Below are 12,048 nucleotides of genomic sequence, written 5' to 3' on the forward strand. Positions count from 1 at the left end.
TACTTGATGATGCTATTATCGCTCAAATTTCAATATTGTGCTGACTGCAATTTGCGAATGCAACTTTAATAGCTCCCAGTCATACTCGAGTGGAAATTCAGAGTCAACTGAATAGTCCCCTTAAAATTTATGAAAATTGAGCAGCTGTTGAGAAGTTGAGCTGACTACCATAGTGATGTCCTATTCTCAAATGTTTCATTTCCCTGAAACTATTTGCATATACTGCAATTTTTCTGTGAAAATTTGTACTCACACTCCAGGTTTCCAGACAGCAGGTAGAGCCCGGTAAGGAGCACAATGGAAGTTAAAGACGCTACTAAAAACTTCAGGCGTCCACGGCACAGCAAGGTCATGATGTTATGGTGACTGAGAGTGATAAGGGTCAGAGGTCAAGCGTAATGGGTGAGCGAGAAGAGCGTAGATGCCAAATCAGGTGGGTGCATCTTTTCATCTGGGAAGGAGAACAAGAAACATCATTTTTAAAACATATTAAACAGAATAGAACAGGTGGCACATTTCTTATGCCCACAGGGTTTGACATTTATGGTGCCTTGATGGCTGCAACGTCGCTTTGTCAGGCCATACCCACCTTAAGACACTGTCCCAGATAAGACCAGTCTCATGTCCAAAACTGCATTTCTTTTTTTCAGACCGAAAGAGTTTATCACCAAAACAAACCGACAGTAAGAGGATATTGTGATGATGCAAGAAAAAAAATAGCCTCATGTCACTAGTTTCAGCTAGCCCGATTGCTGCAAGTCTGAATAGATTTATACCAGCGGCAGCAGGACTAAGGCAAGGAAGAAGGGCAGCGATACAAAGTGACACTTCATTGCCAGCAGATGGGAAAAGTTCGGCGAGTCCATGGAAGCCGACTTTCGGAAGGCTTTCAGGGAATTCCGATCCACCATCCAACGTCTCAGGAGGGGGAAGCAGTGCACCATTAACACTCTATATGGTGGGGATGGAACATTGCTGACCTCGACTTGGGACATTGTGAGTCGTTGGACAGAATACTTTGAAGACCTCCTCAACTCCACCAACACGCCTCCCTTGGAGGAAACAAAGTCTGGGGACTCTGAGGTGGGCTCTCTTCTCTCTGGGATTTAAGTGACCCAGGTGGTTAAAAGGCTCCTCGGTGGCAGAGCATTGGGGGTGGATGAGATCTGTCCCGAGTTCCTCTAGGTCTAGGCTCTGGATGCTGTAGGGCTATCCTGGTTGGCCTCTGCAACATCGCATGGTCATCGGGCAGAGTGCCTCCAAATTGGCAGACTGGGGTGGTGGTCCTTCTTTTTACGAAGGGGGACCAGACGGTGTGTTCCGATTACAGAGAGATCACGCTTAGAGAGGAGCTGGAGAGAGCCTGGAAGGTAAAGGTGACAGTCGTGCCTGTGGTGGTTGGAGCACTCGGGGCAGTGACCCCCAAACTAGATGAGTGGTTGCAACAGATCCCGGGAACAACATCGGACATCTCAATCCAGAAATCTGCAGTGCTGGGAACAGCAAGGATACTGCGCAAAACCCTCAAGCTTCCTGGCCTCTGGTAGAGGACCCGAGCTGAATGAGGGACGGACACCACCCGAGGGGTGAGACGAGGATTTCTTTATATACACACGCGCGCGCGCACACACACACACACACACACACACACACACACACACACTGTATTTTCAACACCATAAGGCACATCTAAAAGCATCATGTATGATGGAAAAATTGGCAAGCCTATCAAGTCAGACACAGATGATGACAACGTGGACAGATTTGTGGGAGAAGAATCATTAAAAAATAATTTGAGTGTATTGTCAATGGTTGAATAGAATCAAGTTCGACTAACCTCACTGTTTTGCTTGCGTTACCTTTTTTGTAGACCCTATTTCGCCACGCATTGTAAGACAGCCTCGTGGAGTGATATGTCTCCTTGCATAAAGAGTTGCACTGTGCTTCAAATTCATCATCGATTACGAGGAGATCCTTCTTTGTGTTTCTGTTTTATGACGTCACATCTCAAACAATGATAGCAATTGCTAACATGTTCGCCTAAATATCACTGAAACAAAAACTGATGTGACATCACACATGCACAGGGAGTGTGGGGGCAACGCAAATTTTCACTCTTCGCGTTGCCGGCTACATAGTGGGGGTTAACAGATCTTCTGTTTTACTCTTCGACACTTATTTTAAGTGATTGTCGTTAACAAATGGAATATTGTTTGACCACAAACCTTGCTGCTGAGGGGGAAACATTGACAACACTTGTTTAAAGCTTCTTTGTGTTCTCAGGAGGTTTGGATTGTTCATTCGGTCAAACGACGACTTTGCTTGGTCATGCTTATACAGAGTTGGAGTACAATGTAACTTAATCTATCTATTCAAATTTTACTGAGCTTTCTCAAAACAAAACATTGTTAATCATCTTCATCTGTAAAATGTGAGTTTAGCAAGATTCAATTTTCTAGTGTGTATGTGTGAACTACAATTACAAGGAAGACAATGGAACTGCTCAAATATTTTCTTCTCCAAGAGATTTTGAGAAACCTTTTCACGCTGTATGCAATCCATCTCATGCCTATTGCATTGAAGAAAATACAGTCAACTTTAAACGACAACGACAACCAATTTCTCTTGCTATTCACAGTGAAAGAAAGCACCAACACTTTTAACACACTCCTCTTCACCTATACTGCCCACTGTGTGTGTTTGGGCACAGCATATATCACAACTAATTCAAACCTGGATGATAAAAACAGTAGAGTAGTCACATCGAAGACAAAAATAAATACCAAATGGGGGAATCTTTCTGTCAAATAGAATAGTACCAAAAAAAACATATTCACCTGTCATTTTATCCAAGAAAACACCACCAGGTTGCAAGTGCAAGAAGTGACCTTTGTCCTTACCTGTGTATATCGTGTCCAACACTTGGTATGACTCCAACACGGAGTTACTTATTTGATCATCCTTTGAGACAGAATCAAATAACGTGCCCCTGCTATTTAATGCTTCTTTCCACAGTGTCTCGGACACAAACAATAAACTCCACAGGTCTTTTATTTTGCTCTCAGAAGACTTTTGTCCCACTTCTTCAACTTATGTCGCTGCCTCATGCTTTCATTTCCTTTCCTCTCCCACACTCCTCCCACTGCTCCACCTCATGCACAAACATGCTATAAATCGCCTCCACCTCCAAGGGGAGGACTCTGATTTCAGCCCCCTCTCCTCCCTCTTGTTCTCATTTCAGCTCCTCTGACAAATAGGAGGAGATTGGTGGAAAAAGGAGGAACAACAGGGAGAAAGGATTGGTGTCACCTTGCATACTGTCAGCAGTACAAGAGGTTCACGTTGCGAGATTCTTTTACAGCTGCGGTATGCAACGTCGTGAAATGAAAGGAAAGGCTTTCAGTTTCGATCAGTTTGCAGGTGTTTATAACACATTTTTCCTTGTAGTATTCTTGCAAAGGCTCACTCAGTCTCACATAGAGGCAAAAGAAACATTGGTCTTAACCCGAATTGAAATGTTATAGTAATCCTAAAAGTAAATGCCCTTATTTATCTACTTTTGCCAAGTGTGTGTGTGTGTGTGTGTGTGTGTGTACAGTCAAGCCTCGGTTTTCGACCATAATCTGTTCCGGAAGGCTGTTCGAAAACCGAATTGTTCGAAAACCGAAACCATGTTTCCCATTAGAATCAATGTAAAAAATTTTCATCCGTTACAAGTCTAGAAAACAACTTTTGTAAAAGCTTTCTTTTCAACTATTTTTCACCATAAACTATATACACGTGTAATAAGAGAGCAGGTAACAACAAACAACAAACATTTTGTGTGTTTTATTTTTAGCAATTTTAATATAAACATTGACATTGTAACATAAAAATTGAACATCTCTCTGTCATCGTGACAATTTTAGATTGCATTTTTTTACACCTTGAATTTATAAACCCTAAAGTATCGACTGTAACTATGGACGTGCTGTCTGCAATCCTTCACTACGGTACGAGGTAACATCCCTCCATCCATTTTCTGAACCGCTTTATCCACACAAGTCAAGTCTCGTCCATATTAAAAGTTTGCTGGGGAAGACATTCCTCAGCGTTGATGAGATTTTGAAACTCTACTTTAAACTTTTTCAGCAGCTTCCTTGTCTGAACTGGCTGCCTCCCGATGACGAATCACTTCTTTTCCTCAACTTTTTGAACCATCCCGTGCTTGCTTTAAAGTCAAACTCTTCAGTTTTCTTAAAAAAAAAAAAAAAAAAAAATCTTGATTGAACACGTCTGCTCACAACCGAGGCGTCACTTCTTCGTCAACCCAAAGAAGCGCCACTTCCTCGTGTAAGGAAGTCGAGAAAAGTCGAGTGGCGCATTCAAGTGCGCTCAGTTTGGTCGAGAACCGAATTTCGGTTGTAATCCGAGGCATAAAAAACTCGAAATTTTTGGTCGAAACCGATTTGGTCGAGAACAGAGACGTTCGAAAACCGAGGTTTGACTGGATATGTACACAGATATATATAATGTGGAATCCCACGGGGGATAAAGCGGTTCGGAAGATGAAGATGAGATGAATCCCACGGGGATGTGTAGTTGATAGACATTCCATTCAGTTCCAGAAGCCTGTGGTGCACGCCAAATTGGCCGACAATCCAGACACTGCGTTTCCCGGCATGCCACAAAACACCAACAGGTGTGGCTACTTGTGGCTACTTTGTCCATCTGATTAACAGATGGACAAAGAGATGGTTTAAATAACATATAAGTCCCTGATGGTCGAGTGGCAAGAATTTGGCGCTCTCATCGCCACAGCCTGGGTTTGATTTCTCCAGAGTAAAGCTTTCTTAACAGGTTGAGGGAAAATCAGTTCTTACAAGAGCTCAGCCGCTGATGGTCTAGTGGCTAGGATTTGCCGCTCTGACCGCCACGGCCTGGGTTCAATTCCCGGTCAGGGAAAAGCTAATTTTGTGAATGCATTGGTTCAGTTCACGAGGCCTTTGCTTTGGCACTACGTCATTCCCTGAACAGATTGAGGGAGAAACAAATAATTAGAAGAGCACTTTCCCTAATGGTCTAGTGGCTAGGATTTGGTGCTTACACTGCTGCGGCCCGGGTTTGATTCCCGGTCAGGGAAAAGCTGATTTTGTGACTGGCATTGGTTCAGTTCACGAGACGTTCGCTTTGGCGCTACGTCACTCCCTTAACAGATTGATGGAGTAACAGTTTTTAGAAAAGCTCAGTCCCTGATAGTCTAGAGGCTAGGATTTGGAGTTCTCACCGTGATGGCCCGGGATCGATTCCCGGTCAGGGAAAAGCTCATTTTGTGAATGGCATTGGTTCAGTTCACGAGGCACCTACTTTGCCGCTACGTCACTCCCTTAATAGATTGAGGGAGAAACAGTTTTTGGAAGAGCTCTTTCCCTGATGGTCTAGTGGCGAGGATGTGGTGTTCTCACCGCAACAGGCCCGGGTTCGATTGCCAGTCAGGAAAAAGCTCCTCTTGTGAATGGCATTGGTTCAGTTCACGAGGCATTTACTTTGGCGCGATGTCACTCACTTAATAGATTGAGGGGGAAACCGTTTTTAGAAGAGCTCTTTCCCTGATGGTCGAGTGGCAAGGATTTGGTGTTCTCACTGCCACGGCCCGCGTTCGATTCCCGGTCAGGAAAAAGCTCCTCTTGTGAATGGCATTGGTTCAGTTCACGAGGCATTTACTTTGGCGCTACGTCACTCCCTTAACAGATTGAGGGGGAAACAGTTGTTTAGAACAGCTGTTTCCCTGATGGTCCAGTGGCTAGGATTTGGCGCTTTCACCGCTGCGGCCCGGGTTCGATTCCCAGTCAGGGAAAAGCTGATTTTGTGAATGCCATTGGTTCAGTTCACAAGGCAATCACCTTGGCGCAAAGTCGCTTTCGTAACAGATTGAGGGAGAAACAGTTTTCAGAACAGCTCAATCCTCGATGGTCTAGTGTCTAGGGTTTGGCGTTCTCAGCGCCACGGCCCGGGTTCCATTCCCGGTCAGGGAAAAGCTCCTTTTGTGAATGGAATTGGTTCAGTCCACAAGGCATTTTCTTTGGCGCGACGTCACTCCCTGAACAGATTGAGGGAGTAACAGTTTTTAGCAAAGCTCACTCCCTGATGGTCTAGTGGCTAGGATTTGGCGTTCTCACCGCCACGGCCCGAGTTAGATTCCCGGTCAGGGAAAAGCTTCTTTTGTGAATGGCATTGGTTCACTTCACAAGGAATTTTTTTTCGCGCTGCGTCACTCCCTTAACAGATTGAGGGGGAAACATTCTTTAGAAGAGCTCTCCCTGATGGTCGAGTGGCTCGGATTTGGCATTCTCACTGCCACGGCTCGGGTTCGATTCCCGCTCAGGGAAAGGCTCCTTTTGTGAATGGCATTGGTTCAGTTCATGAGACATTCGCTTTGCCGCTACGTCACTCCCTTAACAGATTGAGGGGGAAACAGTTTTTTAGAAGATCTGTTTCATTGATGGTCTAGTGGCGAGGATTTGGTGTTCTCACCGCCACGGCCCGGGTTCGATTCCCGGTCAGGGAAAAGGTCCTTTTGTGAATGGCATTGGTTCAGTTCACGAGGCATTTTCTTTGGCGCGATGTCACTCCCTTAATAGATTGAGGGGGAAACAGTTTTTAGAAGAGCTCTTTCACTGATGGTCTAGTGGCGAGGATTTGGTGTTCTCACCGCCACGGCCCGGGTTTGATTCCCGGTCAGGAAAAAGCTCCTATTGTGAATGGCATTGGTTCAGTTCACGAGGCATTTTCTTGTGTGACGTCACTCCCTGAACAGATTGAGGGAGTAACAGTTTTTAGTGAAGCTCAGTCCCTGATGGTCTAGTGGCTAGGATTTGGGGTTCTCCCCGCCATGGCCTGGGTTCGATTCCCGGTCAAGGGAAAAGCTCCTTTTGTGAATGGCATTGGTTCAGTTCACGAGGCATTTTCTTTGGCGCGACGTCACTCCCTGAACAGATAGAGGGAGTAACAGTTTTTAGCAAAGCTCGGTCTCGTGGCTAGGATTTGGCGTTCTCGCTGCCACGGCCCGCGTTCGATTCCCGGTCAGGGAAAAGCTCCTTTTGTGAATGGCATTGGTTCAGTTCACGAGGCATTTTCTTTGGCGCAACATCACTCCCTGAACAGATTGAGGAGGAAACAGTTTTTGGAAGAGCTCTTTCCCTGATGATCTAAAGGCTTGGATTTGGGGCTTTCACTGCTGCGGCTCGGGTTCGATTCCCGGTCAGGGAAAAGCTCCATTTTTGAATGGCATTGGTTCAGTTCACGAGGCATTTACTTTGGCGCATCGTCACTCCCTTCATAGATTGAGGGGGAAACAGTTTTTAAAAGAACTCTTGACCTGATGGTCTAGTGACTTGGATTTGGTGCTTTCACTGCTGCGGCCCAGGTTCGGGTTCGATTCCCGGTCAGGAAAAAGCTCCTTTTGTGAATGGCATTGGTTCAGTTCACGAGCCATTTACTTTGGCGCTACGTCACTCCCTTAAGATTGAGGGGGAAACTGTTTTTAGAAAGCTCTTTCCCTGATGGTCTAGTGGGTAGGATTTGGTGCTTTCACCGCCGCGGCCCGGGTTCGATTCCCGGTCAGGGAAAAGCTGATTTTGTGAATGCCATTGGTTCAGTTCACGATGCGATCACTTTGGCGCTACGTCGCTTTCTTAACAGATTGAGGGAGAAACAGTTTTCATAACAGCTCAGTCCGTGATGGTCTAGTGGCTAGGATTTGGCATTCTCAACGCCACGCTCCGAGTTCGATTTCCGATCAAGGAAAAGCTGATTTTGTGAATATCATTGGTTCAGTTCACGAGGCTTTGGCGCTACGTCACTCTCTTAATAAATTGAGGTAATAACAGTTTTTAGAAACGCACAGTCCCTTATGGTCTAGTGACTAGGCTTTGGTGTTCTCACCGCCACGGCCTGGGTTTGATTCCCGGTCAGGAAAAAGCTCCTTTTGTGAATGGCATTGGTTCAGTTCACGAGGCATTTACTTTGGCACTATGTCACTCCCTTAACAGATTGAGGGGGAAACAGTTTTTAGAAGAGCTGTTTCACTGATGGTCTAGTGGGTATGATTGGGTGCTTTCACTGCGGCGGCCAGGGTTTGGGTGCGATTCCCGGCCAGGGAAAGCTCCTTTAGTGAAATTCATTGGTTCAGTTCACGAGACATTCGCTTTGGCGCGACGTCATTCCCTGAACAGATTGATGGATTAACAGTTTTTCGAAATGCTCAGTCCCTTATGGGCTAGTGGCTCGGATTTGGCATTCTCACTGCCACGGCTCGGGTTCGATTCCCGCTCAGGGAAAGGCTCCTTTTGTGAATGGCATTGGTTCAGTTCACGAGACATTCGCTTTGCCGCTACGTCACTCCCTTAACAGATTGAGGGGGAAACAGTTTTTTACAAGATCTGTTTCATTGATGGTCTAGTGGCGAGGATTTGGTGTTCTCACCGCCACGGCCCGGGTTCGATTCCCGGTCAGGGAAAAGCTCCTTTTGTGAATGGCATTGGTTCAGTTCACGAGGCATTTTCTTTGGCGCGATGTCACTCCCTTAATAGATTGAGGGGGAAACAGTTTTTAGAAGAGCTCTTTCACTGATGGTCTAGTGGCGAGGATTTGGTGTTCTCACCGCCACGGCCCGGGTTTGATTCCCGGTCAGGAAAAAGCTCCTATTGTGAATGGCATTGGTTCAGTTCACGAGGCATTTTCTTGTGTGACGTCACTCCCTGAACAGATTGAGGGAGTAACAGTTTTTAGTGAAGCTCAGTCCCTGATGGTCTAGTGGCTAGGATTTGGGGTTCTCCCCGCCATGGCCTGGGTTCGATTTCCGGTCAAGGGAAAAGCTCCTTTTGTGAATGGCATTGGTTCAATTCACGAGGCATATTCTTTGGCGCGACGTCACTCCCTGAACAGATTGAGGGAGTAACACTTTTTAGCAAAGCTCAGTCCCTGATGGTCTCGTGGCTAGGATTTGGCGTTCTCGCTGCCACGGCCCGCGTTCGATTCCCGGTCAGGGAAAAGCTCCTTTTGTGAATGGCATTGGTTCAGTTCACGAGGCATTTTCTTTGGCGCAACATCACTCCCTGAACAGATTGAGGAGGAAACAGTTTTTGGAAGAGCTCTTTCCCTGATGATCTAAAGGCTTGGATTTGGGGCTTTCACTGCTGCGGCTCGGGTTCGATTCCCGGTCAGGGAAAAGCTCCATTTTTGAATGGCATTGGTTCAGTTCACGAGGCATTTACTTTGGCGCATCGTCACTCCCTTCATAGATTGAGGGGGAAACAGTTTTTAAAAGAGCTCTTGACCTGATGGTCTAGTGACTTGGATTTGGTGCTTTTACTGCTGCGGCCCAGGTTCGGGTTCGATTCCCGGTCAGGAAATAGCTCCTTTTGTGAATGGCATTGGTTCAGTTCACGAGCCATTTACTTTGGCGCTACGTCACTCCCTTAAGATTGAGGGGGAAACAGTTTTTAGAAAGCTCTTTCCCTGATGGTCTAGTGGGTAGCATTTGGTGCTTTCACCGCCGCGGCCCGGGTTTGATTCCCGGTCAGGGAAAAGCTGATTTTGTGAATGCCATTGGTTCAGTTCACGATGCGATCACTTTGGCGCTACGTCACTTTCTTAACAGATTGAGGGAGAAACAGTTTTCATAAGAGCTCAGTCCGTGATGGTCTAGTGGCTAGGATTTGGCATTCTCACCGCCACGCTCCGAGTTCGATTTCCGATCAAGGAAAAGCTGATTTTGTGAATATCATTGGTTCAGTTCACGAGACATTCGCTTTGGCGCTACGTCACTCTCTTAATAAATTGAGGGAATAACAGTTTTTAGAAACGCACAGTCCCTTATGGTCTAGTGACTAGGCTTTGGTGTTCTCACCGCCACGGCCTGGGTTTGATTCCCGGTCAGGAAAAAGCTCCATTTGTGAATGGCATTGGTTCAGTTCACGAGGCATTTACTTTGGCACTATGTCACTCCCTTAACAGATTGAGGGGGAAACAGTTTTTAGAAGAGCTGTTTCACTGATGGTCTAGTGAGTATGATTGGGTGCTTTCACTGCGGCGGCCAGGGTTTGGGTAGGATTCCCGGCCAGGGAAAAGCTCCTTTAGTGAAATTCATTGGTTCAGTTCACGAGACATTCGCTTTGGCGCGACGTCATTCCCTGAACAGATTGATGGATTAACAGTTTTTCGCAATGCTCAGTCCCTTATGGGCTAGTGGCTCGGATTTGGTGTTATCACCGCCATGGCCTGGGTTCAATTCCCGGTCAGGAAAAAGCTCCTTTTGTGAATGGCATTGGTTCAGTTCACGAGGCATTTTCTTTGGCCAGTGTCACTCCCTTCATAGATTGAGGGGGAAACAGTTTTTAGAAGAGCTCTTTCACTGATGGTCTAGTGGCTAGGATTTGGCGTTCTCACCGCCACGGCCCGCGTTTGATTCCCGGTCAGGAAAAAGCTCCTTTTGTTAAAAGGCATTGGTTCAGTTCACGAGGCATTTTCTTTGGTGCGACGTCACTCCCTGAACAGATTGAGGGAGTAACAGTTTTTGGTAAAGCTCAGTCCCTGATGGTCTAGTGGCTAGGATTTGGCGTTCTCACCGCCACGGACCAGGTTCGATTCCCGGTCAGGGAAAAGCTGCTTTTGCGAATGGCATTGGTTCAATTCACGAGGCATTTTCTTTGGCGCGACGTCACTCCCTGAACAGATTGAGGGAGTAACACTTTTTAGCAAAGTTCAGTCCCTGATGGTCTAGTGGCTAGGATTTGGCGTTCTCACCGCCACGGCCCGTGTTCGATTCCTGGTCAGGTAAAGGCTCCTTTTGTGAATGGCATTGGTTCAGTTCACGAGACATTCGCTTTGGCGCTACGTCACTCCCTGAACAGATTGAGGGAGTAACAGTTTTTAGAAACGCACAGTACCTTATGGTCTAGTGACTAGGCTTTGGTGTTCTCACCTCCACGGCCTGGGTTTGATTCCCGGTCAGGAAAAAGCTCCTTTTGTGAATGGCATTGGTTCAGTTCACGAGGCATTTACTTTGGCACTATGTCACTCCCTTAACAGATTGAGGGGGAAACAGTTTTTAGAAGAGCTGTTTCACTGATGGTCTAGTGGGTATGATTTGGTGCTTTCACTGCGGCGGCCCGGGTTTGGGTGCGATTCCCGGCCAGGGAAAAGCTCCTTTAGTGAAATTCATTGGTTCAGTTCACGAGACATTCGCTTTGGCACTATGTCACTCCCTTAACAGATTGAGCGGGAAACAGTTTTTAGAAGAGCTGTTTCACTGATGGTCTAGTGTCTATGATTTGGCGCTTTTTATCTGCTGTGGCCTGGGTTCGATTCCCGGTCAGGGAAAAGCTGATTGTGTGAATGCCATTGGTTCCGTTCACGAGGCGATCACATTGGCGTTACGTCACTTTCTTAACGGATTGAGGGAGAAACAGTTTTCAGAAGAGCTTAATCCCTGATGGTCTAGTGGCTAGGATTTGGCGTTCTCACCGCCACGGCCCGGGTTCGATTCCCGGTCAGGGAAAAGCTCCTTTTGTGAATGGCATTTGTTCAGTTCACGAGGCATTTTCTTTGGCGCGATGTCACTCCCTTAATAGATTGAGGGGGAAACCGTTTTTAGAAGAGCTCTTTCCCTGATGGTCGAGTGGCAAGGATTTGGTGTTCTCACTGCCACGGCCCGCGTTCGATTCCCGGTCAGGAAAAAGCTCCTCTTGTGAATGGCATTGGTTCAGTTCACGAGGCATTTTCTTTGGTGCGACGTCACTCCCTGAACATATTGAGGGAGTAACAGTTTTCAGCAAAGCTCAGTCCCTGATGTTCTAGTGGCTAGGATTTGGTGTTCTCACCGCCACGCTCCGAGTTCGATTTCCGATCAAGGAAAAGCTGATTTTGTGAATATCATTGGTTCAGTTCACGAGACATTCGCTTTGGCGCTACGTCACTCTCTTAATAAATTGAGGGAATAACAGTTTTTAGAAACGCACAGTCCCTTATGCTCTAGTGACTAGGCTTTGGTGTTCTCACCGCCACGGC

The 12,048-nt window shown here is 46.5% G+C and overlaps 1 protein-coding gene and 3 non-coding genes across 5 annotated transcripts in view; 3 read left to right on the forward strand and 1 right to left on the reverse strand.

The window, feature by feature from the left end:
• The window catches only part of large2 (LARGE xylosyl- and glucuronyltransferase 2), a 102,682-nt gene that overhangs the window by 30,761 nt on the left and 59,873 nt on the right, over window positions 1-12,048 (reverse strand). Inside the window, exons 1-2 of one of the 2 annotated variants that reach the window (XM_086106804.1) lie at window positions 2,901-3,144; window positions 254-451 (exon numbers count right to left, since the gene is read on the reverse strand). In XM_086106804.1, coding sequence (XP_085962930.1) covers window positions 254-353 — 100 coding nt within the window. In that variant the 5' untranslated portion in view covers window positions 354-451; window positions 2,901-3,144. Of the gene's footprint in view, window positions 1-253; window positions 452-2,900; window positions 3,145-12,048 lie in introns of those variants that run through there. The other variant, XM_086106805.1, reaches the window with a different exon arrangement.
• On the forward strand, window positions 5,765-5,836 carry trnae-uuc (transfer RNA glutamic acid (anticodon UUC)). The gene has a single exon. It is a non-coding gene; the product is annotated as a tRNA-Glu (tRNA).
• trnae-uuc (transfer RNA glutamic acid (anticodon UUC)) lies at window positions 7,536-7,607 on the forward strand. The gene has a single exon. It is a non-coding gene; the product is annotated as a tRNA-Glu (tRNA).
• trnae-cuc (transfer RNA glutamic acid (anticodon CUC)) lies at window positions 11,468-11,539 on the forward strand. The gene has a single exon. It is a non-coding gene; the product is annotated as a tRNA-Glu (tRNA).

The sequence above is a fragment of the Hippocampus guttulatus genome, chromosome 3, assembly GCF_054856545.1.
Source record: "Hippocampus guttulatus isolate MCC_2025c chromosome 3, RoL_Hgut_1.0, whole genome shotgun sequence".
In the NCBI taxonomy this organism is placed as follows: Eukaryota; Metazoa; Chordata; class Actinopteri; order Syngnathiformes; family Syngnathidae; genus Hippocampus; species Hippocampus guttulatus.